The 24,436-nt window shown below is 38.6% G+C and overlaps 1 protein-coding gene across 3 annotated transcripts in view; it reads left to right on the forward strand.

Moving 5' to 3' along the window:
- Positions 1 to 24,436, forward strand: part of pbl (epithelial cell transforming 2 pebble) — a 43,841-nt gene that overhangs the window by 15,867 nt on the left and 3,538 nt on the right. For 2 of the 3 annotated variants that reach the window (XM_077437612.1, XM_077437611.1), the window contains exons 2-14: positions 3,107 to 3,314; positions 18,812 to 18,950; positions 19,040 to 19,252; positions 19,332 to 19,475; positions 22,270 to 22,401; positions 22,471 to 22,756; positions 22,825 to 22,946; positions 23,023 to 23,312; positions 23,395 to 23,510; positions 23,585 to 23,745; positions 23,824 to 23,964; positions 24,041 to 24,179; positions 24,262 to 24,416. In XM_077437612.1, coding sequence (XP_077293738.1) covers positions 3,107 to 3,314; positions 18,812 to 18,950; positions 19,040 to 19,252; positions 19,332 to 19,475; positions 22,270 to 22,401; positions 22,471 to 22,756; positions 22,825 to 22,946; positions 23,023 to 23,312; positions 23,395 to 23,510; positions 23,585 to 23,745; positions 23,824 to 23,964; positions 24,041 to 24,179; positions 24,262 to 24,416 — 2,246 coding nt within the window. Of the gene's footprint in view, positions 1 to 3,106; positions 3,315 to 18,811; positions 18,951 to 19,039; positions 19,253 to 19,331; positions 19,476 to 20,362; positions 21,590 to 22,269; positions 22,402 to 22,470; positions 22,757 to 22,824; positions 22,947 to 23,022; positions 23,313 to 23,394; positions 23,511 to 23,584; positions 23,746 to 23,823; positions 23,965 to 24,040; positions 24,180 to 24,261; positions 24,417 to 24,436 lie in introns of all 3 variants that reach the window. The other variant, XM_077437610.1, reaches the window with a different exon arrangement.

Raw genomic sequence — 24,436 nt, forward strand, 5'->3', positions numbered from 1 at the left:
CTTTGAACTGAAACAGACCGAACTCTGTGACGAACGCTGTCTTCTCGCGGTCTTCCGGGGCGACCGGTACCTGCCAGAATCCGCTCTGCAGATCCAGTGTGCTGAAGTAGCTCGCTCCGTTCAACTGGTCGAAAGTGTCGTCGATCCTCGGGATGGGGTGTGAGTCTATTTTGGTGACGGTGTTCAGTTTCCGGTAGTCCACGCACATCCTTAGCGACCCGTCCTTTTTGGCGACCGGAACTACCGGTGACGCCCACGGCCCGTGCCCCGGTTCTATCGCGCCCTGCTTCAGTAAGTCGTCGATCATAGCGCGTACTTCCTCTTTCCGTGCTAGCGGTATCCTTCTCGGCGGCTGTTTCATCGGCTTCGCGTCTCCCACGTCGATGGTGTGGACCGCCTTGGTGGTCCTTCCTTGGTCCTTCTCGTCCCGGGCGAACGCTTTCCGATTTTCCCGAATCATGGTCTCGAGGCGCCGTTTCTCTTCTGGCAGAATATCGGCCCTCTCGAGTAACGCCGTGATCTTCGGGTGGGGTACTTCCCCGCGGATGCTCTTGACAGCAGGTGCGTTTTTCTTGCCTTTCTCGCGTTGCACGCCCCTGATGATACACTTCTCCTCTCCGCCCAACTCGAACGTAGCTCGGACATGTCTCAGTGCGTCCAGTCCCAACAATATGGGATCCTGGATATCCGCCACCGCTACGTTCCACGGAAACTTTTCGCCCTGCAGATTAAGGGTCACCCGTATCCATCGGTGGATCTTGATGGTTTGGCCCGCCGCTTGCCGCGCTCTGCTGTAATGGCCCTTCACGACGGTGTAATCTTTAGGAGTGGTAGTGGCTGGTCGCGCTGTCTGGTCCGATGACACCCATCGTGGGGGTCGCACGGCCGGTCGAGATGGTCTGAACGCTCCCGCGTCGGGACGTACTGTTCTCGACGTTGGTTGTGCCGACCGTTGTTCCTTCGCTTCGAAGATGACGGCTTGTCGTGTTGCGTCGGCTCTGGTTATCACGTCCGCTGTAGTCGGGGTGATCCGGAGCGCGCCAAGTTTGGCCCGTAGACTGGGGTACGTGAAGGAGTTCGCCGCTATGCACACGGTCATGCGTTCGACTGCTTCGGCGTTCGTGTGGACGCCCTCCAGCATGTCTTCGCAGAGGGCTCGTATCGCGTCTACGTGGTCCGCGGCTGGTTCTTCCGCACTCCATCTTCTCTGTTCCGCTGCCGCATGGCATGCAATCGGTGTGCCCTGTCTTCTGAAACGTTGTGCCAGCTCTTCCGTCAATTCGTCGTAGCTCAGCGTCGATGGCAGCTGACTGGCGAAAATGGCGGCCGCACCTCGGAGTTGGCAGCACAGTCGGTCCTCCAGGTTCGTCGTCTCCTTGTTCAGCCGTGCAGCAAACTCGAAGTGGTTGAGGAAGTCCTTCCACCGTTCAGTACCGTCGAACGTGGTGTATTCGTACCGGTGGGAATGTTGCCGCACCCCGTACGTGTCTCGCTGTGTGGTCCGCCTGTCCTCGTAACATACCTCTGATCTCCTCGGTGGTTCTGGATGTACGTCGGCTTTCGGCTGCGTTGGTGTCGCAGACTTCTCCCAGGACTGCAAAAACGTGGCGAAGGTGTTTTGCAGGGACTGGACCTGCTCTTGGCAGCTCGCCATTCCCTGGCTTAGCTCCTTGTAGCTCGGTTCCGGTGTCCTTGGCACCCGGCTCCTCGACACCCGGCTCCTCTGCTCCTCCCGTCTCCGTCCTCCGTTGCTCGGCTCCCCAGGGCTTTGTTCTCGATTCGGCTCCATTTCTTCCGGCAGCGATGAAGACCCCGAATCCGCACCTTTGTGGCTCCTTGTCTCAACCATGTAGATCCCACTTCTGACACCAGTGAAGAGTATTCAAAGGTAAGTGGAGTCAGGTCGAGGTACAAGAAAACACGCAGGCAGGTTCCAGTTCTTTATTGCTGCTCGTCCGGTGGAGGTCAGGATCCGAATGCCACCGATCGAGAGCGTACCGTTCTTATATCATAGAGCGCTCAGCGCATACACGTTTATGACACGTCAACAAGTACAGTCATTGGTCAAGGAGTCGGGTGTAGCCATTGGCCACAACGCCCGACTCCACCATTGGTCGGCGTCACCATGACGTCACCGGTCCACGGGGCGTCTCCCTATGCAACGCTACAATATATATGATAGGATTGTACTGTAATGTTTGATATTGTTAGTACTTTGGTACAAATAATCTGACCATAGGCGTCGCCTTGGGGTAATTCCTGTCATGGCCCCTACGATAGAAATATATATAAAAAATAATTCTGGACTATTTTGCTGTTTAATACAGAAATATTCACGCCATAGAAAGGAGATGTTTAACCTGTATTGCTTTTAAAATAAACTTTATTTAATTCAATCAAAATTTTGTGCTTGTATAATAGCAGAAAAAACAAACCCGCTATGAACGGGTATATAGATTTATTTTGTCTGTGCATAGTTCGACATTTAAAACGAAATATTTGTAGTAAAAGACGTCCGAACGCACGCACGCGTCGCGCCGCTCTGTCGTCGCGGCTGCATCATAACCAGAGTGCGCGCCGCGTATCGTGTCGTCTCGCTCGCTCTTCAGGTTTAGTTCGCATAGCTCTACGATATCGAAACGATTTTAAGTCTGAACAGACAAACTGACGGATTGTTTAAGGGAAATATGTGATATCGGGAAGACGAGCTTTGTTAGGTGATTAGGAAGAGGATGATTGATTTGCAACATAAATAATGGCCGAATTTCGTAGTATTAAAACTGTAACCTCGTTTGTTAACGTGGGCGTGGCTTGCATCCTGCTCGCACACACGCTAGTAATTCTTGTGTCTATCATACATATATTACAATGTAAATTTAATTCAACCTTCTGAATGAGTTTTGCCCAGTTTGAGACCCATTGCATTATAAATTTTATGCCAAAAATAAAGGAAATCAAAATCGTTAATTCAGTTCCTTTTTCATGTGTTCATATATTTATAAGAATATTATTAAAATAAGTTGCCGGTCAATTTTGACGTTATTGCCGGCCATAAAGCAGTCTTTATGTCCCATTGAGTCCTTAACGGTCTTGATTGTTTTTGCAGATGTCGAGTCGGTGGACCAGAGGATCTGCCTGGTGGGCGAGCTGGCCAAGAACGAAGAGCTGCTCCTCGCGGCCTCCAGCTTCGGCATTCCAGTCATCCTGTCCGATACAGGACAGGATATACTCGAGCAGGACGTCGTCACGCACTTCGTTCTGCAGGACTTCGAAGGCAGTCTCTTCGACGCGCTTCGGAAGTCCTCACGTCACAGGTAAAAAAAAAATACATACCGCTCCGTTTTATGGTTGATTTATTATTAACGATTTGTTTAATGGTATTAATTTTGTGCTCTGTTTTGTCTTATGCATTGCTAAGGATTAGATAGACAGGTAAAGATTCCATTTTTGGTTTTTATTGCGAGAGGTAGTCGTTTGTTATCGAGTGCAGTGTCGTTGCACTCGTGGGTGCGGTCAAAGGTTAAAAGGTTCAGGTTAATTGCTTTATTGGTTGATGGTTATTGATAGAGTGTTTTGGTTTTTGGGGCTCCAGTTTTAATTTGAAACTTTTAGTAAAATTTATTACTAAAAATTTTAATTTAACTGTCCAAATTTCGTTCTTCCGTGCAATTTTTAATTATTTGCAAAATATTTTGTTTTAAGATTTCACTACTAAAATGAAGTAACAAAATTTTATTGAACATTTAATGATGTGGTTTTTTTTAATACTCAAATTATGTAGTAAAACTCGTTTTTTTTTTAAATTCAATATAATTTGTACGTAATAATTTTTAAGTTCGTAGTCTATTTTCGTAGTAATTTTTATTACTTGTCTATTTGAAATGTACGCATCTAGAAAAGTGTGTTTTTTCGAGGTTTGGTTTTCGAATTGGCAAAACTTTTTCCAGCGACAGCTAATTTGACAACTGACAGCTGATTTGGGCTCAGTTTGGTTTGCCATTTCACCATGCATAGACTTTCGCCAGAACAACGCTTGCAAATTGGGCAAGTGGTTCTTCAGTTCGCGACACTTACCGTGCGTTCTACGTCCATTTTACGGTCGTGAATTGGAATAAATAAATAAATAATATACAAACACCTTTAGATTATTTTGTGAGGATAACTCGCTAGTCTACGCCGATAAACCGGAGACGATGGACGGCTTGGAAAGTCGATGTAACGTAATGTAGGGTTAGTGTCTGTAAGGTGATCGAAAATGCGGTCGAAAATTGGACTTGCAGATTGTGCTTTATTTGAACCAGCCGCGGTGTCCATATATTTTAGCACTAATGGCAAAACGGCTACGCGACAATTGGTTCACTTCCAAAAGGTTCAACGAGAAAATGTACCCGACAATTGGTGCACTGGCAAAATATACCCCCGACAAAATCTTCACGCGACAAAATGTCCACGGAAATAACCAATTGTCGGGTATATTTTGTCGTTGAACCTTTTGGAATTAAACCAATTGTCGCGTCCCCTGGCATAACATTATCTTCCAATAAATTCAATATCATGGCCATTACCATGATTTTTATGTGTTTGATTTAATTTTAAAGTTCCATACCTTTATTTAAATATCGCGAAAACCGAGGTGAATTATTTTCAAAATATGTTTTAAATGTTTGGACTACAGTCCTATGGTTGAGCTTCTATTTTGCATCTTACTCGTACACTCGCCATTAAGCTACACAGCTTGGTTGCGACGTGATATCGAAATGTCACCAGTTTTAGAGATATTTTAATTAGTTTAAATAATAAACATCGAAACTTACTCCCTTGTGATTTTTAGGTCAGAATTAAGGGATGTCAAAAATGATTATTAGTTCGTTGAATAATATAGGATTTTGAGCTTTTTTCCATCTTTGTTGACATAAGATAACTTTTCAGTAGTAATTTTGCATTGAAATACTACAAACGTATCGTATTACGTTTGATTTTTCGCTAGAATTCGACCTTTATCTCGGAATCATCACTGAATATAATTCATCCTAACAATAGACATCCATCATCGTTTCAACGCACAATTCTCGCATCTGAAGATTTCGACGCGAATTTAATCCGAACGTTCATGGATATGTTCCATTGATTGGTTGGCATCAAACAACAGCTTAACAATTGATACAAATTGATGTGTGCTGTCAGTTTCATCCTGTACCATTAATTTACGTGTCACAGTTGATATGCCAAGCCACCTACATACACACGTTATTATACACTCGCAACGGAACATCACTATCACGCACACACTTCGAAGACACTTTCCATATGTAAAATTGTACCGTAGATTGGTTCATTGATTTTAATCCACTATTTATTATATGCGAACGTGTATGAGAGCGTACGCATTTGTGCTCCTGTTTATTTATAATATGGCGTTCGTTGCCTTACATTAGTGCGGTCCACGCTTTGATGTACGGCCCAGTTTCCACGCACTTAAATGCGATAATTTTTCGCGACTTTCCCCCCGGCCGCGTCTCTTTCGAAAATATTTTCCGGAAAATCGGAACGATTCCATACACTTTTCGTATTAACTTAAAATTCACTGTTTGTTTTTCTTTATGTTTATATTTAAGTTTTCGGTCGTGGTGTTGCACCGACGGTCAAATTAGGCGGACGTGTTGTGTCAGAGATCGGGGCACCTGATCGTGATTTATGTTCGTCGGTCGACGAGAAGTCCAAAGGAAAACTGTTCGGTGGAAAACATGAATGAAACCGTTCGGCTGAGTCACAGGCTCACACTGGTCTATTTCTAGGCACGACTTACACTACTGGTCCTCGTTTTGTCGCGCGATTCATCTCCGACGTACGCGCTGTTGTTATGCTCGTCTACCTGGTTCGAAGCTATCTATAGGTTTTGTGTGTTATATGTGCGAATATCGATCGTTTTTGCACAACTGGCGTCGTTTTAGATGCTCTCTTTCCGTTTGGATCTCTGTGCGGAACCATTTCAATGGAGAAGATTACCGTAAGTGCTTGTGTAATGGACGAGGACGGCCTTAACCGCCAGTGTAGTAACATTGGGACTGTTATTCCTTCAGTTGGAACGTTGACCCTCTTCTGCTTTTTGTTGATTTGAATTTAGTTACGTCTGTTGATGTACTATTCTGAGGTACTTCTTTGGTGCATCGTTAAAATGCTTTCCTTGCCTCATTCAAAGTGTGGATTTTTAAAAGGCAGTATGCAGGAATCTGCCGTAGTCATGGAGTAGATTAGAATAATTAGATGGAATATGATGTCGAAGTTGAAAATGACGCGTAGGTGCAGATCATGCATAGAAGCTGAGGCGTATAATCACTAAGACTGATATAATAATCCGTCTTAGGCGGCCAGGGTGCTTTTACTTACATAAAATGGTTCACTATTGTCAACCTTTTTTTGGTCTCTTGCTTTGTAGGACAATAGTAACTGACAATAATGAACCATTTTTTGTGGTTAATAGCATCCTGGCCGCCTTTGTTTGGTAATAATCAGAGATCGGTGGACAAGTTTCCTTTGCCCACAAAAAATGGTTCACTATTGTCAATTACTATTGTCCTATAAAGCAAGAGAGCAAAAAATTTGGTTGACAATAGTGAACCATTTTTTGTGAGTAAAAACATATTGGCCGCCTAAGTCTGGTAATGATAGACGAGTACATGCAGTACCATCAAAACGCTCGAAGGCAAGCTTAAAAGCGCAAACCCACTGAATCGAACGGTACGGGCGTGTTCTTGGTCTCCTGTGGTGATGAAGGATGATTCGCACCGTAGAGGGCTTTTTTTCGACAAGTTTCTCCTACATTTCTTCAAATATGTGAACCACTGTTATCGATCACTGTTAACACTATATACTTATGTCATTACAAGGATTTTTGGCCTGGGTGCCATAGCTTAGATTTTGCGTGCTAGCGTTTTTTAACATGTGCAATACTATCTATAAAAAACACGTGCCGCGTGCCTCTGGCGCTAAACAAATGTTTAGGGGTCGAAAAAGTGGAAGAAAAGTCCTACAAGAGTTAACTGCCACTTGACGGTTGACGGGTACTTATCAAATTGTACATGCAACTTGGTATTAAGCTTAAACTTCTAGATATGAAATCTTAGTTCAATACGCCGAAAAGTTTCCGAGAAAAACATAAAAAAACCTCAATCCTCTGGAGTAAAAGTACTATTTCCGGTTGATGTAAAAATATTAAAAAAATATTACAGTATAAATTTTATAATTTCTATTACACGTAAAAAAATTGTCTGATTTGGTTAGTGGTTTGGGATAATTTAATTCAAAAATTTAAAAAAAGAGGACACATACTAATAAGGGAAGGAACTATTTCCGATAAACTTAAAAATTAATGTATCGATAAGAATTTCACTTCGATAAGACGAAAAGGTGTCAAAAAATCCCCAAAATACACACACATTTTTCTAGACCATGAAAATTCTTGAGTTTGAATTTTTGCATAATCATAAAACTTCATCTATTGTTATTACTACGTACGTAGATAATGTCAAAATTCGCAATTGAAAGTAAAAAGTCAGTTTTTGAAGTACTAAAAACATTCGAGCTTGCATATGAAGCGACACATGCGTTCGATAAAGTTGACCACACCTGCCCTATGTGTATATGGAGTAAACTTTGGACAAATCGAATTCGACAACTTCGCTAATTGCCGTTTAAAGTTTGTCAATTAACATCGCCGTTGTGGCGCGGCTTGTTATAAAATCGAATTCGTTCTCTTGCGCGTTCCGGCATTGAAACGACGACATTGAAAACAATTGGGACAGTTTTTTTTCGCGCTAATGATTCGGCGAAGCGTTCAAATCGATTTCGTACATCGCTGTGCAAATTGATTCAAAAGTAAACTAACATTTCAAAATCGAATCGTTTCATATGCAATTAATAGATACCCGCGCTGAGCAGATTTTACTGGGTTGGTTAGTCGGTGCACAACGATCGTTCGTCCTTCGTCACGTTCTGCTGCACGACACACTTCGCTTTACGATCGATATGTGCCACTTTACGAACGCTAGATTTTGCCAATGCGATATGTGAACTATCGACGATACTGTCGAATGATGGGGTGGAGTTTTCCGCGCGAAATGGACATGCAGATTGCGATTGGCAATCTTTTATGTGTCGTTGGATTGGTCACGTCGGCAGTGTTCCCGATGAGTGTGATTTAGATTGGCGCCAAACGATTATTAGTCGCTTTTGAGATATGGAAAACATATCCCAGAAGATACATGTTCAGAACCTCCTTCCAATGTGAGTGATATCTTTATCGTGTCATGATATCACAATCAAACTCACGAATTACCTCAAGGCGACACATATGATTAGATTATTTTTGTGCGTAAGTACTAACAATTTTTCAAACAACATTACATTAAATACAATTGAGACATTTTATTTTTATTTTCTACATAGATATATACCAGGAAGGCTGGACAGGAAGACCCCAATGCGCCTTCCTGGACAATTAATTACAAACAATGCAACATTTTTTATTACATAAATAACTGTATTTTGAGAAGCTGAAGGAAACGAAATTAACAATTAATTAATCCATTGAGACATCTATGTATTTTTAGACTTATAAATTTTTACAAATTGTACAAACATTAATACAGAAGATTTGTGACAGCAGGTAGGATGATTTTTTGCCAATTTTAAGGAACCGTTTCAACGATGATCAGATAAAATTGGCAAACTCTGATAAGAAACGATCGATTTAGACTCACAAACATTCAAGTCTAACCAGCAGTATATTAAAGATTAGCCCGGTCCCAATAATCTCTTGGTGCTAAACATAAACGCAACCACTGAGTTATACTGCTGGCTATACATCTATAGACAATCAACACATTTTCTGATACACCGCAAATTTGCGAGAGATACATTTTGTAGGTAGCATATTTTCATAAGATTAAACAAATTCGAGACGATAATAACTTGAATTTGCGAGAAATTGAGGGGGAAGATACCGATTTATTGGATCCGTCACAAGAATCAGGGCGAAAACACACTGAGTAGTGTTTTGTAGCTGTGGCAGTAGTCGTTCCTCAAACCGAATTCGGGTGTAGGTGCACGTACAGAGTGCATACGTTTCTCCTACATTTCTTCAAATATGGGATTCACCGTTATCGATCACTGTAAAGCAAGGATAAATACAGGGATAGAATATCACCGAAAATACTCCAGGGGGTGATTTTTGCGACTGTTTACCATGTATATGGGCTAGGGGTGCTGCTTTTTTTCGCATGTTTAAAAGTATCTACAAAAAAACACGTACCACTCAGTGTGTTTTCGCCCTGCTAGAAAATTCTGGAAATTCTAACAGGAGACGGTCGATATGAGTTTTAATAACTGAACCTACGCGACCTCTCTATTGGTATGCGATAGTTCTACCAGTGCTCTACGCTGTAGCTTGTGACGAATATAATTTGTAGTATAAGGATGTGGCAGAAAATCATGTTCCATTGGTATGGCCAGAGTAGGGCCTTATTCGGAAAGGTGATTGGCAAGGTACAGCTCACCGGAATGATCCTGGGACAAAGTGCGCTTTGTTGATGATGATTATGTGAATATTGAAAACTGCGTAGTAAAAAATCATTCTTGTATCGCGGTTAAACTTGATTACTTACGTAGATATTTATTCCATTGATTTTCTCTTCGGTGAGAAGTGGAAACTTTCGGGTGTCCTTCTCTGGATACTTTATGTATGTATTTATATACATATACGCTGAAATGCTTGCCTAGTACTCTAAAAGTGAATGAGGGACCTCTTGAAATCAAGCACACTTCACCTCAAGATGGAGCACAAAATACTCCTCGAGACCCTTTGTCTCCCTCGAAGGGGTGAAATTTAATATACCACTAAACTTAGGGGTTTGAGAGGTGATTGTTATTGAGAAGAGTGTTGAAAATCGTATTCGGGAAAACCTGTTGTTTCAATCTACCCAGTTAGTTTTTTGCTTAGAAGTTAGGTCTCCAAGATTTATTTTATTTTACTATCTTCAGAATCTTCATTTCACTTTTTGGAGCAATCCATTTGATCGGGTCTTGCATCTTCGTCTATCTTCGATTCAATGCTAAAGCTTTCGGTTGCTATACTCAGTGTAAGTAAATTTTAGTAGCGGGTATCGCGTTTAGGGCTAGTCAGAGGTTCCTCATCTGGTGTTTTCTCCAGATCCGAGCTGACTCCGTGTCGAGAATGTCTTATGGATACGCGGGGCCCGTGACGTGTGCGACATTCCCCAAATTCCCGGATGGACACGGCCGCTATTATTGGAAGCGTACATTTAGCCAGCTTTATGCACAACTGACACACTCGCTCACATACAACACACTCGCATGTACGTACTAATGTACATACATATGTGATTGTATGTATTTACATCCAAATCGTGTCTATGATCTATGCCTAGGTAAAATTTGGGATCGTCTGCCTCGTGTGGTAGTAGGGAAATTACCGCCATCAATTCCGGGCTGTTTTACAGATTTCAATTCCCTTTTCATTTCGCACATTATCCTTAAAAGCTCGGCCACACCGGAGCTTTGTTGCACGACCAGATTAAATGTATACAGTCATATGGAGCATGCCACACCAGGTAACTTACCAGTTGCCCATGTCGTAAAGTTACCCGACCAGCGAGATTGGCTGCCGGCGTTGAGTCTCGTCACGTATTGAAAACTCTTATAGGTTTTAGTGAGCGGATTCTTGGTCGCTTTTGGTTGCCCAGTTGGGTGACCACGAGCTACTACGCTTGGGCAACAAAGTCACTCGCAAGTTACCCGGTGTGGCCCAGCTTATGGGGTACTTACAGGGGAGCCGGCTCCAGCGTAGCTCCAAGATTTTTGAAAATCGCCGAGGCATTTCTTGGTTTACTCGAGCTCAAAAAAGTAAAATTAAATTATTTTGTTGATTTGTCCAACAAAAATCGCTTCGAAAGTTGGATGATCTCCGCGTAGTGAAATTGCTAATTACTAGTGATTTCTACAACAGAAAGTCGCTTTATCGTTGGACTTCACTAGTCTGTCCGGTCTTCCCCTTCTACGTTTTCTTGCGTACCATTCAAGTGCATAAGTTTTTATCCATTTTCTTCTGACTGCAATTATCTTCCTCCGTTTCTTCCTTTACAGTTTGAATGGTCTTCATTCGTTCCCTTTTTAAAAGCTTTTATTATATCGCAATACAGATATATTATAATTGGAAATATCTAACAGGACATGATTTGATCGAATGACTTCTTTATTATAAGCTCACCTCTACCGACTGACTCATCTCTGTTGTGATGCACTGTTATACATACTTGGCGTGAAAAATTCGTTGATAATAATAGTAGTTTTTTTTTTAAAGGTTGCGGTTTATTGTGTTGAAAAAAAATCCGGTGTCCTATCAAGATCCGTCGTTACGGTTCGTCTGTCGTTGAATATTTAACGTTTTACCGGTCAGTGTATATATGTATACATACATATTATACTACAGTTAACGAACGGAGTACCTACGTTTTGTTTGTATCTCGTTAATGTGCTAACGAATGTCGGAGCGTTGATCTACAATCAACTTTATTATTATTGCTGTGAAGCCGAGTTCCTACCGGTCAAGTAGTCATTGTTAATTCAGAAAAAAGTACACGTGTAGGCATAAGGATGTGCCGTAAAGTAACATCACACAATTTCAGTTTGGAGTGACTATCCACGTCCTTCAATTTTATATACTGAACATTTCTTTGCGGATGAATGGAATTTTAGCTTTCGATTGAAGGTTCGTTTATATTATCCAGCACAGCGCTGCACGAAAAAAACTACTATTCATACTATACAGCACCGTCCGTTTTCGGCACGTTCATACTTGTTTTGGACGAGTGCAAAGTAAAATCGGCTAATATATCTTTTATTTTTTTATTTCATAGAACTTGAACAAAAAAAAAAACCAAAGCCTTTTCAAATCGCTCCAAAGCGACGAGTGCACTTATACAGATACAATACAATCAATATACATAAGCATTTTATACAATGCGAATTCATACAAACATCCATAGTGACATCTTGACGTTCATGATGACAATTTTTGCATCATTTTACAATCAAATTGGCGAACCTCAAGACGCTAAATAACTTGAGATTAATAAGCAAGAGAGATAGAAAAGGAGATGTCAATTTTACAGGAACCGTTTCAATGAAAATTGTCCTGGAGTCACAAACCAAGATCTGGCTTGAACCCGTGGCGCAATATTGCTTGCGTCGTATCGTTGTAATATTTTCAAAAAATGTCGCTTCTGAAAATATTCATATGCGCATGGCAGCACTTGCGTCAATACGGTTGCACTCGCCACTATGACGTCATGTGTGAATATTTTGAAGAAAATCGGTTCCGCTCGATACGTTTCGGTGATATGTACTGTTGTTTAGTATGAGTAGATCGTGTTGGTTACTGCTGTTTCGGATACGCCACGTACACATTACGGAAGATATGAATGTGTCCACATAGAATGTAATAAAGAATATTTTTCGAACTGCTGTTAACGTGTAGTTTAGTTTATTATTGTTTAAAAAGTATTGACTATATTGGTGCATATTGTGAGGGTTTTTTTTCTGTCAATTCATAGCTTATCTTTTTGGTGGGAACTTTTATGATCTTTTTTACTTTTTATCAAAACTTTTGAAGAGTTTGATTATTGGTTGATGTATATATACAAAATTTATTATTTGTTTATTTATTTATTTACATATTAGCCACAGTTACATTACAGAATACTCTAACGCGTCATTGCGACTAGACATACAAATACTATATATAAGAAAATTAGCGAGACATCTATGCCATCTATAATACATTTTTAAAATCATATTCAAACAGTGGTCACATAATATGTACGATGGTTTTTGGTAATTTCATGGAGGAACCGCCTCAACAATGAAATCAGACACATTCGAATAGGAAACGATCGACTTGGAGTCACAAATATCCAAATCTGACCAGCAGCATTGAAGATTGTACTCTGAATAAATTCTTCTCAGTCGCGGTCAGCTCACGGGTTCGAACCCGGCGACCTCTCGGTGCTTAGTATCAATGCAACCATCGGCTATTGTTTTCTATATAATTTCCTTTGAATGTCATAAGAAAAGTTTAGGATGTTTCATAATAAGTGTTATTTTGATTAGTCGTTGTTTTGAACACACCTGAATTGTGACGCAACATGCTCTTTTTCAGCTTTAGTTTTTCAGCGGTGGAAGAATTGATGAAAGGCCCAAAATAATATCCGAACCGATTCGCTCGCGCAATTCATGGGATGTGAGAATTTCGGGATTTCCCCATAAATCACAAGAGAATCGTCTTTTTTACATAGAAATTTATGTGTGTATAATAAAAAAGTAAAACACTTAAACACGCGTTCGTTCGCATCGAGCGATATTTTATTGAAACGTCACACTCTTTTCCGAAACGCTTACAAATTGAAACACTCGTTCCCGAATTTATGGTATTATATTTTTCGTTCAGGGAAACGGGGGGGGGGGGGGGGGGGCGATTTGTACAATTCGCACTAAATAATATTACACTTTTCGCCGGATGATTAATCGGCGAATTTCGTTTCACGCGTTCACACGACGTTCTAAATTCGTATCTGACGGTTCGGTTGTAAATGCGCGGAAATTTTTAAAAATAAACCCAAAGTTGCGGTAGGGCAAGTACCTTTCTATACAGGTCGAGTCTTGTATGTGCATGCAAATGTGCAAAGAGAAATTGATGTATTTTTGTATCCATCATCGTATTCTGTTGCATGTGAGAGTACGTACACACATACGTGAAAATTGCACTTTTTCCAAATTTGCGTGTAGCTCGTTTGGCTTCGCACCGACATGGAGCATTTTCTGGTCTAGACGCTATGGCGCTATAAGTGACACAAGATTTTGGCAAAGTGGTCCATCTTCATCAGTCAACTCATTAAGTATGAACGTTTCGGAATGGCCCCCGCCGCTGTGTGGTGGTCAATTTTGTCATCTGCCTGCTTCTTATATGTTTGTTTGTGTATTAAAGTTTCGACAGATCTTTTCACTTGTGCAATGGTTTTCATTTCGTTTTTGTTTTGAAGCGTAATAATAATGTATTAGAAGTGTTACGGGTATTTGTGCACGACATGGGAGGCTAATCCAAGGTCTGCGTACCGTCGACCGGTCCGTGACCGCATTTAAAATAACCCATTTTCTTTTTTTAAATCAAATTTGCGTTTTTTATCAATAAAAAATCCCTTGCTGGCGTTTCGTTGGGTATAGCCAGCAGTATGGTTGCGTTTATGTTTAGCACTGGGAGGTTACCGGGTTCGATCCCGTGCTAATCTTTATTTCTGCTGGTCAGACTTGGATATTTGTGACTCCATGTCGGTCGTTTCTTATCGGAGTTTGCCAAATTATGTGATTTCATTGTTGAAACGGTTCCTCCATATCAAATTGGCAAAAATCTGAATTTGATTTATGTACAATATGTAAAAATGTATATACAAATCTGAATCCATAGATGTCTCTATGGATTAATTAATTGTTAATTTCGTGTACTTCGACCTCTCGAAATACACCGATTTATGTAATAAAAATGCTGCAATGTTTGTAATTAATTGTCTATGAAGGCGCATTAGGGTCTACCTTTTAGGCTTTCCTGGTATACATATATCTATCTATGTAAAAAAATAAAATAAATAAAATACGCATATTTTAAATTTTATTTTTACATACATAGGTATTTACATACCCCAATGCACCTTCCTGGCCAATTACAAACATCGATATACAATTTTTAGAATAATTGTAACAGAGCAACACAGACATATATGGATACAATTTTGATAAACTGGGTAAAGGTAGTATACGGAATATCTGGCACTTGAGTTCTCGTTAGTACAATATTTCGCGTGTGTTACTTTCGATTGATGGAGTTTTTGGGTGCAAGATGTTCCGTGGTCGATATTTTAGTGACGTGCGCGAGATCGCTTTCTGCGGAATATTCACCGAAACGATAGAGATATATAATCTGACCAGCCGCCATTGACTACGACCCCTTCCAAAAACCGTCTACTTTTCAATATCGGGTTGACACGATGCAAGTAGCTTGGACGTTACTCGCCGTGTGGCAAATTTGGTGTTTCTGAAAGGTGTAGATTTACACAATCTAAACCAACGTTCATCTTTATATACATACGTATATAAGAAATTTAAATAAAAATTTTCGAACTAAAAGCTAAGTGTAGCTTTGAACCAAAACTATTAAATGATTTTTTTTACCATTGTTTACCAGTAGAGAGGTCGAGAGTTCAAATTTCGGCCAAATAATTGTTCCATTTATATATAATCTTGCTGCTGGCAAGATTTGGATGATTATTAAATCTACATAGATCGACTTCTTAGAGTTTGCCATTTTATCTAACTGTGCTGCTATCTTAAGGTGCAGACACACATAGTGGTACACGGCACGTGATTTTTTTTTTTAGATAGTTTTGCACACGTAAACGCTGGCATCTCTTGTCTGTGCCGTCGTGATATTCCCAAAACTCACCCCCTGGAGTGTTTTCGGTGATATTTTATCCTTGTATTGACATTGATTGATAACGATGATTCCCATATTTGAAGAAGCTTGTCGAAATAATGAGATCGTGCGAATAAACATTGACACGAAGACACGCCTACCACAGCTGGAGTCACCTAGACGTACCGTGCCACACTTTTGATGCTGCATTATTTCCGTGATTTATCCAATAAAATCCGCATCATCTAACATTTAGTTTTTCGCAAATTCGTCGCAAATCCGTATTTGTTGATTGTTTAAGTTACCTACATTGTATTATGTGTTTAGAATTGATTAGTACTTAAGTTTGGCCATATGTGTCACTTTGAAATAACTTGTCATGGCACAAAAAATTCGAGTAATACATATGTAGTGAGTTTTAGTACTACTTAACTATATTTTTGGGTTTCCATGGGGATACTTTTTAAATGTAATGATTATGTGCTTGACTAGACGATCAAGTTCAGTATACATTGAACATTTAAAAATGTAGGAATTGTATTCAAAGTGCTTTGTAAACAAACAACGCAATTTTCCAACTGTCGCGTATATTCTTGTCGGGATTGATCGCGTCGAACATGATGAAAAGGAAAAAAATATATCTGCTTATTTACCCAGGCAACTGATTTTAACCTTTCGCCCACTGGATTTCAGATTATGAGTAAAATGGCTCGTGATCCGTTTAATCGTCACGCGCTTCTTTTTAATAATAATGAATCATTCGACGCAAATTATTTAATTTGGAGTGGATTAATTCTCAATAAATCATTTCGCTAGCCTGAACCGGAGCCAACACCTTAATTGATTCGTATTAGTTTGACTTACATGTATGTCTGCATATGTGTGATTGGTCCAGTTTGGAACTAGTCAGTTGTGTGTCGAACTCCAACCCTAATGTTTATTATTATTTTATTCACCAAAAATTGACAGGAATAGATTGAAAGTGAGTAAAAAAGCTTGCATCTAGTTGACAGTCAACCATCTGGTCGGAAGTTTACATTTAAAAATATCGCCATTTCGTTAAAAATACTCATTTCGCGGTGTGCATATTACATTGTCGTGCCAAATCAGATATCGACAAACATTTTTTTTTTTTTTTTTGCTTAGCTCTTTTCTTTGTGAATCATCTCGTTTGACTCTTTCGCTTGAAGAAGTCTGTCTGCCCGTTCTTTATAATTATGTTTTTTTTTTCGTGGTATAAAATGTTTTATAATACACACACCTAGACTTTGACCGTTGCACTGCAATATTTTATTTGAAGACAATGTGTAAAAGTTGGTGCTTACATCATGTTCACTGTTATGAATCGTGTTCATCTCGCTTGTAATTAAAGGAAGGTGAAGTATTAAAAATTAATGCAGAATGATTTTTAGTATTTTTGGTTGGAAGCCTACGGATCTATATTCATATTTTGTTTTATTATAAAACAGTTATTTACATCACAGTTCTTTGAGCCCATGGTATATTTGCTAATCTGTTGTACACTAAATGTTTAGAACTGTTGAATCGGTTCTAATTGAAGATTGTTTTTTATGCATATCTCTTTTTAAGACTGTATATTTAGACTTTTTTTTTCCAACTTTCATCTGCCTTGGTTCGGTTAGTGTATATTAAAAATAAAACCGTAAGGTCAGAGGTCAGTAGGTAGATCAATGTCACTCATAATGTTAGCTTTGCAGAAACTGTCAGCATAATGATGATAAGTTGCTGGTGATTAGGGAACGCAATTTACCATTTTTTAATTTACCGGTAAACGGAAAATAGTTCCTCCCATTACCGGTTTTACCGATAATTGGCGAAAAAAAAGCATGGATTTGATAATTGTATGTAATTACTTTTACTAAAAACGTTTACAAACGTAGATTTGAACCATAAATAATTAAAAATAATTCTCAGGTGAATAATTTCATATAAATTCATTAAGTTCATTCGTAATAATTAATAATCATAATTGAAACAACCGTCTGATCGCATTATTTACGACTTGGTTGGTCTGTGTTGCCATTTGTAACATTGAGTATTTTGAGCATCAGTGGTGCTACAAGGGAATTGTCAAACTGACAGAAGTCTTGTTACTCTCTACAGCTTATTATAATGAGTTACTATTACTATGTTACCACTGAAAAAAACTTCAAGCCCTGTAAGAAAAGAAAAATTTGATGAATTTACTGCCTTGCATACCTTCTATTCATCTATCTCAAAATCTTAGTCATTTTCGACATTTAATTATACACATATATACCAGGAAGGCCTAACAGGTAAACCCTAATGACCCTTCCTGGCCAATTACAAACAATGCAGCATTTTTATTAGACAAGTCGCTGAATTACGAGACATTGAAAACTCGAAATTAACGAGACATCTATGAATTTTAACTTGTACATAAATTTTATTGTACATTAATCATACTCAAATAGTGGTGACATAGTAGGTAGGAAGGTTATTAGCCAATTTAATCGAGGAACCGTTTCAACAATGAAATCATAAAAATTGACAAACTTTGGTAGGAAACGATCGACCTGGAGTCACAAATATCCAAGTCTGACCATCAGCATTACAGATATATTCAGAATAAATTCTTTCCAATCGAGGTCAACTCACGGGATTAAACCCGGCGCCTCTAGGTGCTAGGCAAAAGCCCAATCACTGAGTCATGCTGCTGTCTTAGTACTGAAAATAAATAAAATCTAGACTTCATAGATTTGCATAGATTTTTAATACAATAATATGCCTGTATATGTACTTAATTCGTGATAAAATAATTTTTGGTAATTACCAATGTCGAAATGTAATCCCTACTTGTAATATATATATATATATTTGATGTCATCTCATCTGGAATCCCAAGTATTTACATACATACCGTTACTTAGGGGTGAGTTCAGGATCCGAATGAAAAACGCCAAAGTCGCTTCACTGCATTTATTGATTGATTCAGGAGGTTCACACGTAGCCAGCGCTCGCTCCAAAATAATCTGATATGGCGTGTGTACCCCCTTATAAATGACAAGTTGCTCACCACAGCTTCCCCGATCCATTTATGTATCTATTGTCTAGGCATGTACAGTTTTAAGTGAGTCTCACGCTCTCGCCCGGGTTCTGAGAATTCTAGTGAGTCGCTTTAAGCCAATTCGGGGGTCTCCATTGATCATCCCCGAATGTACTTAAATGGTGGATTCTCTCTCGTGTTCCCACGTTACAATATTATAAAATTTATTTATTTATTATTTCCAGAGTCTTGGGTCCCACAGCTATCCTTCAATTGTGGAAACAGAAGGAGAAGCAATTGCCAGATAATGTCCGTCCTTTATATTCGCTCTCGATGCGATCTGCCTTTATATGTTTTACCGGATTCAGAATCAAAGAAGAGTTGGTCAGTATTTTTTTTCTTCATTAACTTTTTATCTATCACATTTATGTATTATCATAATTATATATGCATTATATGCGTCATTATTGTAGACACATCTCATCACCTTAATCCACCATATGGGTGGATCGATTCGAAAAGACATGTCGGCTCGAGTCACACATCTAATAGCTAACAGTTCCGGAGGGGAGAAATACAAGTATGCGACGACTTTTCGGGTCCCCGTCGTCGATCGAGCTTGGGTTGAGAGGTTTTGGGGTGATAGGAATATAGTCGAGAGGCGAGCACTCGACGAAGCATTGCTGGTCAGTTGGAAATTTCATGTTTTTAAACTTTCCTTTTATCTACATATAAACTTATTTGAACTTAATTTTTTTTCTGTAGGTCGAGTACAAATTGAAAGTGTTCCTCGGTTGTAAAGTTTGTTTTGTCGGATTTTCCGAAGAGGAATGTCAGCACATATCCGACATCCTCGTCGAAAATGGCGGTGAAACGACGACTCTCGAAGATCCTTTGTGTTCACACGTTGTAAGTACCGCTGCTTTAATTTTCACTTCATTAGTTCGTAATGGTCTCACATTCTAACTTGACTTTATTTTAGTCGCTCTAATATATTCTCTAAATGTTGATGTTTGCTATTTTTTGCTATGAATGTGATAATTTTGCACAATATGTATGTATTTATGATTATTTAACGTCTTTTGATTTATGTCGCTCTTTCACAAGCACTTTGCTGTCATATATAATTTGCATTGTATACATATAATTTTTTTCACTGTACATTCGACTACAATGTATGCAATTATTTTTCACTTTTGTCACATGCACATTTTTCTTTTCAATTTACCGGTGGTACACTTGCAGTGTAAACTGTGAATAATTATGGGCTGGTGGGAGTTGGCAAGTTATTGCATGTTGTAGAAAATTTGTGGTAGTTAAAACCCAACCTTTTTGTTTTGAAAAATTGGTTTATCTTTAGATTATGCTAAATTTTCAAATATATAACATCAAATTAAATTTCGAGTCATGCAAATTACACGACAAATTAAATTTGGCTTAACATACATATGTATATTGTATATGGTTTAAAAAACTGTGTTTAGTCGTATTTATTTAATAATATTACATACATATTGCAGTAGATTAACATCGTTGTGTCAATTGTCTAATATATTCTTTTGTAATGTGACAGTACTTTTGTATAAAACTACGCATACAATATGCACTTATTGAGTTGAGCCAGCTTGTTTTTTTTTTTTGTATTTTCTTGTCTTTATGTCATCACTTGCTATTTTAATGAAACCTGCTTAGATAACATTTTGTGCAAGCATAGAATTTCTTCATGTCGGTTTTGTGCAGTTTTCATTAAAATTCGTGTGTGTTGTTCGTATCCTCCATCCATACGCGTGTTTCAGGTTGTGGCCGACGGTGGAATATACGACAGCTCATATCCTTCACCTTCATTCCTGCACACTCCCCTAGCAGAATTGTCTATGTCGTATACAAACAGTGATCACGATCGCACCGCTAAAAAATGTCAAAAGATTGACAATGTTCGTTGCTCGGAAAATATCACACCCGGTGATTTGAAAGCTGTCGATCAATTTAAAAATAAAGTTCATTTGAACGGTGGCAAAAAATGTAAAGGCGACGATTTGTTTTCGATTCACGGTAGTATTTTGAATTTGTCAGAATCGCCATATCTTAGAAAGCTTTTTTATCCGGAAGATGCGGAAGAATCAAAAATAGTCTTACCTAGTATGAGCAGTGTTGCTGATTTTTCTTCCCCTTCAACGTCAAGTAAAAAGCGGTCAAGAAGCTCTATTGAATCGAATTTTGAAGTAGAACTCGTTCATAAAGAAGTGTCGAATACTTGCGAAGCAAGTGATTGGAAATCGCCTTTTAAAAAGCTCAAGTTGAAAGATTCGTTTAGATTCAAAACTAAAGAAAGGCCTATCATCAATCGGGTACCCAAAAATAAAGAAAAAAAAGTTGATAATTTAAATTTTAGTAATTGTACGTCGTCTACAATGTCTCCTGATAAAGATGAACACAACACATCTATCAGTTCTATTAGCAGCACAGCAAAAGGCGACAGATCGTTTTTTTCAAGTTCTGGAATATTCGATATATCGTTTTGCTCTCTGCGTCAAAGTAAACCGATGAAATCGATGTCAATTCGTCGAAGTATGAAATTCATCACGTCTTCGTTTCGCGGTGAACGAAAAAAAACCTATGTGAAGAAATCGAAAGATAACGACGAAAGAGAGGACTTTCTCGATAGTCAGCTCGACATGGCAATTTCTGAGAGGCGAAATAATTGCGATGAATCGGATCTATCTCAAACGATGCTATCTCACATCGTCGAGCGCAACGAAACAGACACTACCCTACAAGAGAGCAATTTGAAGCTTTCCCCGGTGATTTTCAAAACGCCAAAGAAAACGAGAAGCAAACGATATAGACATGCTTTGTGTGAAAAAATTCCCATTTCCTCATCTCCGATAATTTCCAAAGTTAACCCCAGCAAAGGAGCTGTTGGGATGGCATGTGAACCTTCCCATGTGCCGCATCCCATTTGTAATCCTGAAGCCAGATTTAACACCAATGTGAAGAACTCGCTTGACTGCTCGATACTCTCGGTACTAACCAGTTTTCATAATTGTCTTTTCATTAGTAATTTTAGTACAAATTGGCAAATACTTTTCAATAGACTTTGGGGACGATGTACTGTTTTAATTAGCGCTATGTGTCTTATAATATAATAATTCATGATATTTTGCACAAATTAATTCGAAGTCAAACTAATCTTTAGTTTTGGGCACACATACATAGTTTGAAAAGACAAAGCAGTGTTTTTCTTTATTACTTAGACTTCCGCTAGCCATTCCTATCCCTGATTATTTTCATTACACTTGAATATTATAAGCAAAATTCTGTATTTTTCTTGTATAGTTTAACTTGTTAAATATTATATTAACAAACCATTCTTTCAACTTCTTTGATTCATCGAATGCCTTTCTATTATATTGCACGTAAATACTCTTCACAAAAAATTAGCTTTGAATCTTTTCCTGCACAATCTATTGACATTTATTTGTATATTTTGAATGTTACTTAAGTTGGTTGCTTAAAATTTCATTAAACTCACTTTTGGTATTTGGAATTGGGTTAGTTGGGGAACTAAATCTATACTGCTAACCCTTGATTATCACCTTTGAAAATGTATTTTTACATTGCAGTTGTGACAATCATGTGTTATCTGTATTATTATAATTAATATATTTTGAATGCTTTAACAATTGGATTTGTACACTTTTAGGTGGTTGACGAGCATAATACACAAACAGTACCAGAAGTTGGAGCGACTACTCAAATTGTCAGAGTTGAATGGTTTTGGATATCGGTACAAAATGAAGAAGCTCAAGATGAACGTGAATACTTATTCGAAGTTGTATGTATCTCATGGAATGGCCGAATTTCATTATATGTCACGCGTATTGTTAACGAGATTTGATTTCAGTATTTGGAATCTCAGGCTTCGCCTTCTCGGCGTTCGTCACGAGGGTCGCTTTCAAGTGGTGCTTCTGGTGGAGGTGCTACGTCTCCGCCTCGGAGTCCAACTGTCGGTAGTCGCACTCCAGCCATTATAGCGAGTTCGCAAAGGTTGCGCAAACGGAAACTCCGTGGTCCAGAAGGTGCGTTGCATAAACGGCGTTCTTCAGTCGGAGATGCCGTGCTTCTGAGCCTCAGTGGAAATTTGCTCGATTGCACGCAAAGTCCCGATGGAAAACAATCAATTCTCGATGGTAAATTTTGACTCAGGTGAATGTATCGTGAAGTTTATCGTGGGTTTGAAAATTGTTTTGTTTTGTAGAAGTTGAATGTGTGAGCGTTAGCGATGCTGCAAGGAAGCATATGAGTCCACGACAGCAAGTTTTTATGGAATTAGTGCAAACTGAATCAAATTATGTCGGAATACTTCATACCATAGTTACAGTAAGGATTTTAACGTCTGATAAACTCATGTCTGTTTGTGTTTGTATAATTAAAGTCGAAATTTTTATCATTGCAGATATTTAAGCAACCCTTAGAAGAAATGTCCAATGAGGAAGATCCCAGCAAAGCTCTGTTGAACAATACCGAACTGAAAATAATATTTGGAAATTTAGTGCCTATTTATGAAATACACAGACGAATGTTAGAAGAATTGAAGTGGTCCTCGCACAATTGGAGCGAGGAAATTAGTATAGGTCGAATAGTATTGAAGTATGCGCCTGATTTAGTTAAGGCTTATCCCCCATTTGTTAATTTTTTTGAAAATATGAAAGAAATGTTGATTCAGTGCGACAGAGAAAAACCGAGGTTTGTTCATTTAGAATTTTATTCGTGTGAATTTTATATTCTATATAATTTGTTTTATATAACCGTATTTTTCTTAATACAGATTTCATGCTTTCCTTAAAGGAAGGCAAACGAAACCGGAATGTGGACGTCAAACCCTTCAAGATTTACTTATAAGGCCTGTTCAAAGATTACCTAGTATTAGTTTACTTTTAGATGGTTAGTTAGATTTATTTAAAAATATTAATTACTCTACTTAATAGTTGTGACTGACTTGTTTTTTGTACGTCTAGATGTATTGAAACACACTAATAAATCAAATCCTGATCATTCTGCGTTAGAATCTGCTTTAATAGGAATTAAAGAAGTAATGGCTCACGTTAACGAAGATAAAAGAAAAACTGAAGGACAATTACAAATGTTTGACATTTACAATGAAATTGACAATTGCCCGGTTGGTAAACATTTCTTTTATCACGTTGAAGTATTTTTCATCGATTTGTTTTGTATTAAATGATTGCATATTTTTCAGCCCCATTTAGTGTCATCACATCGAAGTTTTGTATCTCGTTGCGAAGTTATGGAATTATCGAAAGACCTCTCCGGTAAAGGAGATCATTTGGTATTGTTTTTATTTACTGACACCATGGAAGTGTGTAAAAAGCGTTCAAAAGTGAGTTTCATTCTATTGTTTTCAATATAAGTTTCAATAAAATATATTTTAACAAATCTATATCGTTTCATTGAAGGTTTTTAATTCAAAAAGTCCACCAGTGAACGGTTTACATCACGCTGCATCAAAATTAGGTTCCGGAAAATCATATAGACACGTACAACTAATGCCACTCAGCACGGTTAAGCGAGTTATCGATATTCGAGAAACCGAAGGCAAATATATACATATATGTTTTTAAACATTTCTATGCCCTATGATATGTATCCAGTTTTATTCTCTTATTTATGTTTTTAGAAAGTCATAAAGTATTTGCGTTGATGTGCCGCAGCAATCAAGAATTGAAAGAGAAGTTGTATTCCTTTACTATTACCGACGAAACTGTAGATAAAACACATTTCCTCAAACAGCTATGTCGACAAATGGCTAATACTGTTTGTAAAACTGATGCGGTTAGTGTTTTTCGACGAGT

The sequence above is a fragment of the Arctopsyche grandis genome, chromosome 9 (genome assembly GCF_051622035.1).
Source record: "Arctopsyche grandis isolate Sample6627 chromosome 9, ASM5162203v2, whole genome shotgun sequence".
Classification (NCBI taxonomy): domain Eukaryota; kingdom Metazoa; phylum Arthropoda; class Insecta; order Trichoptera; family Hydropsychidae; genus Arctopsyche; species Arctopsyche grandis.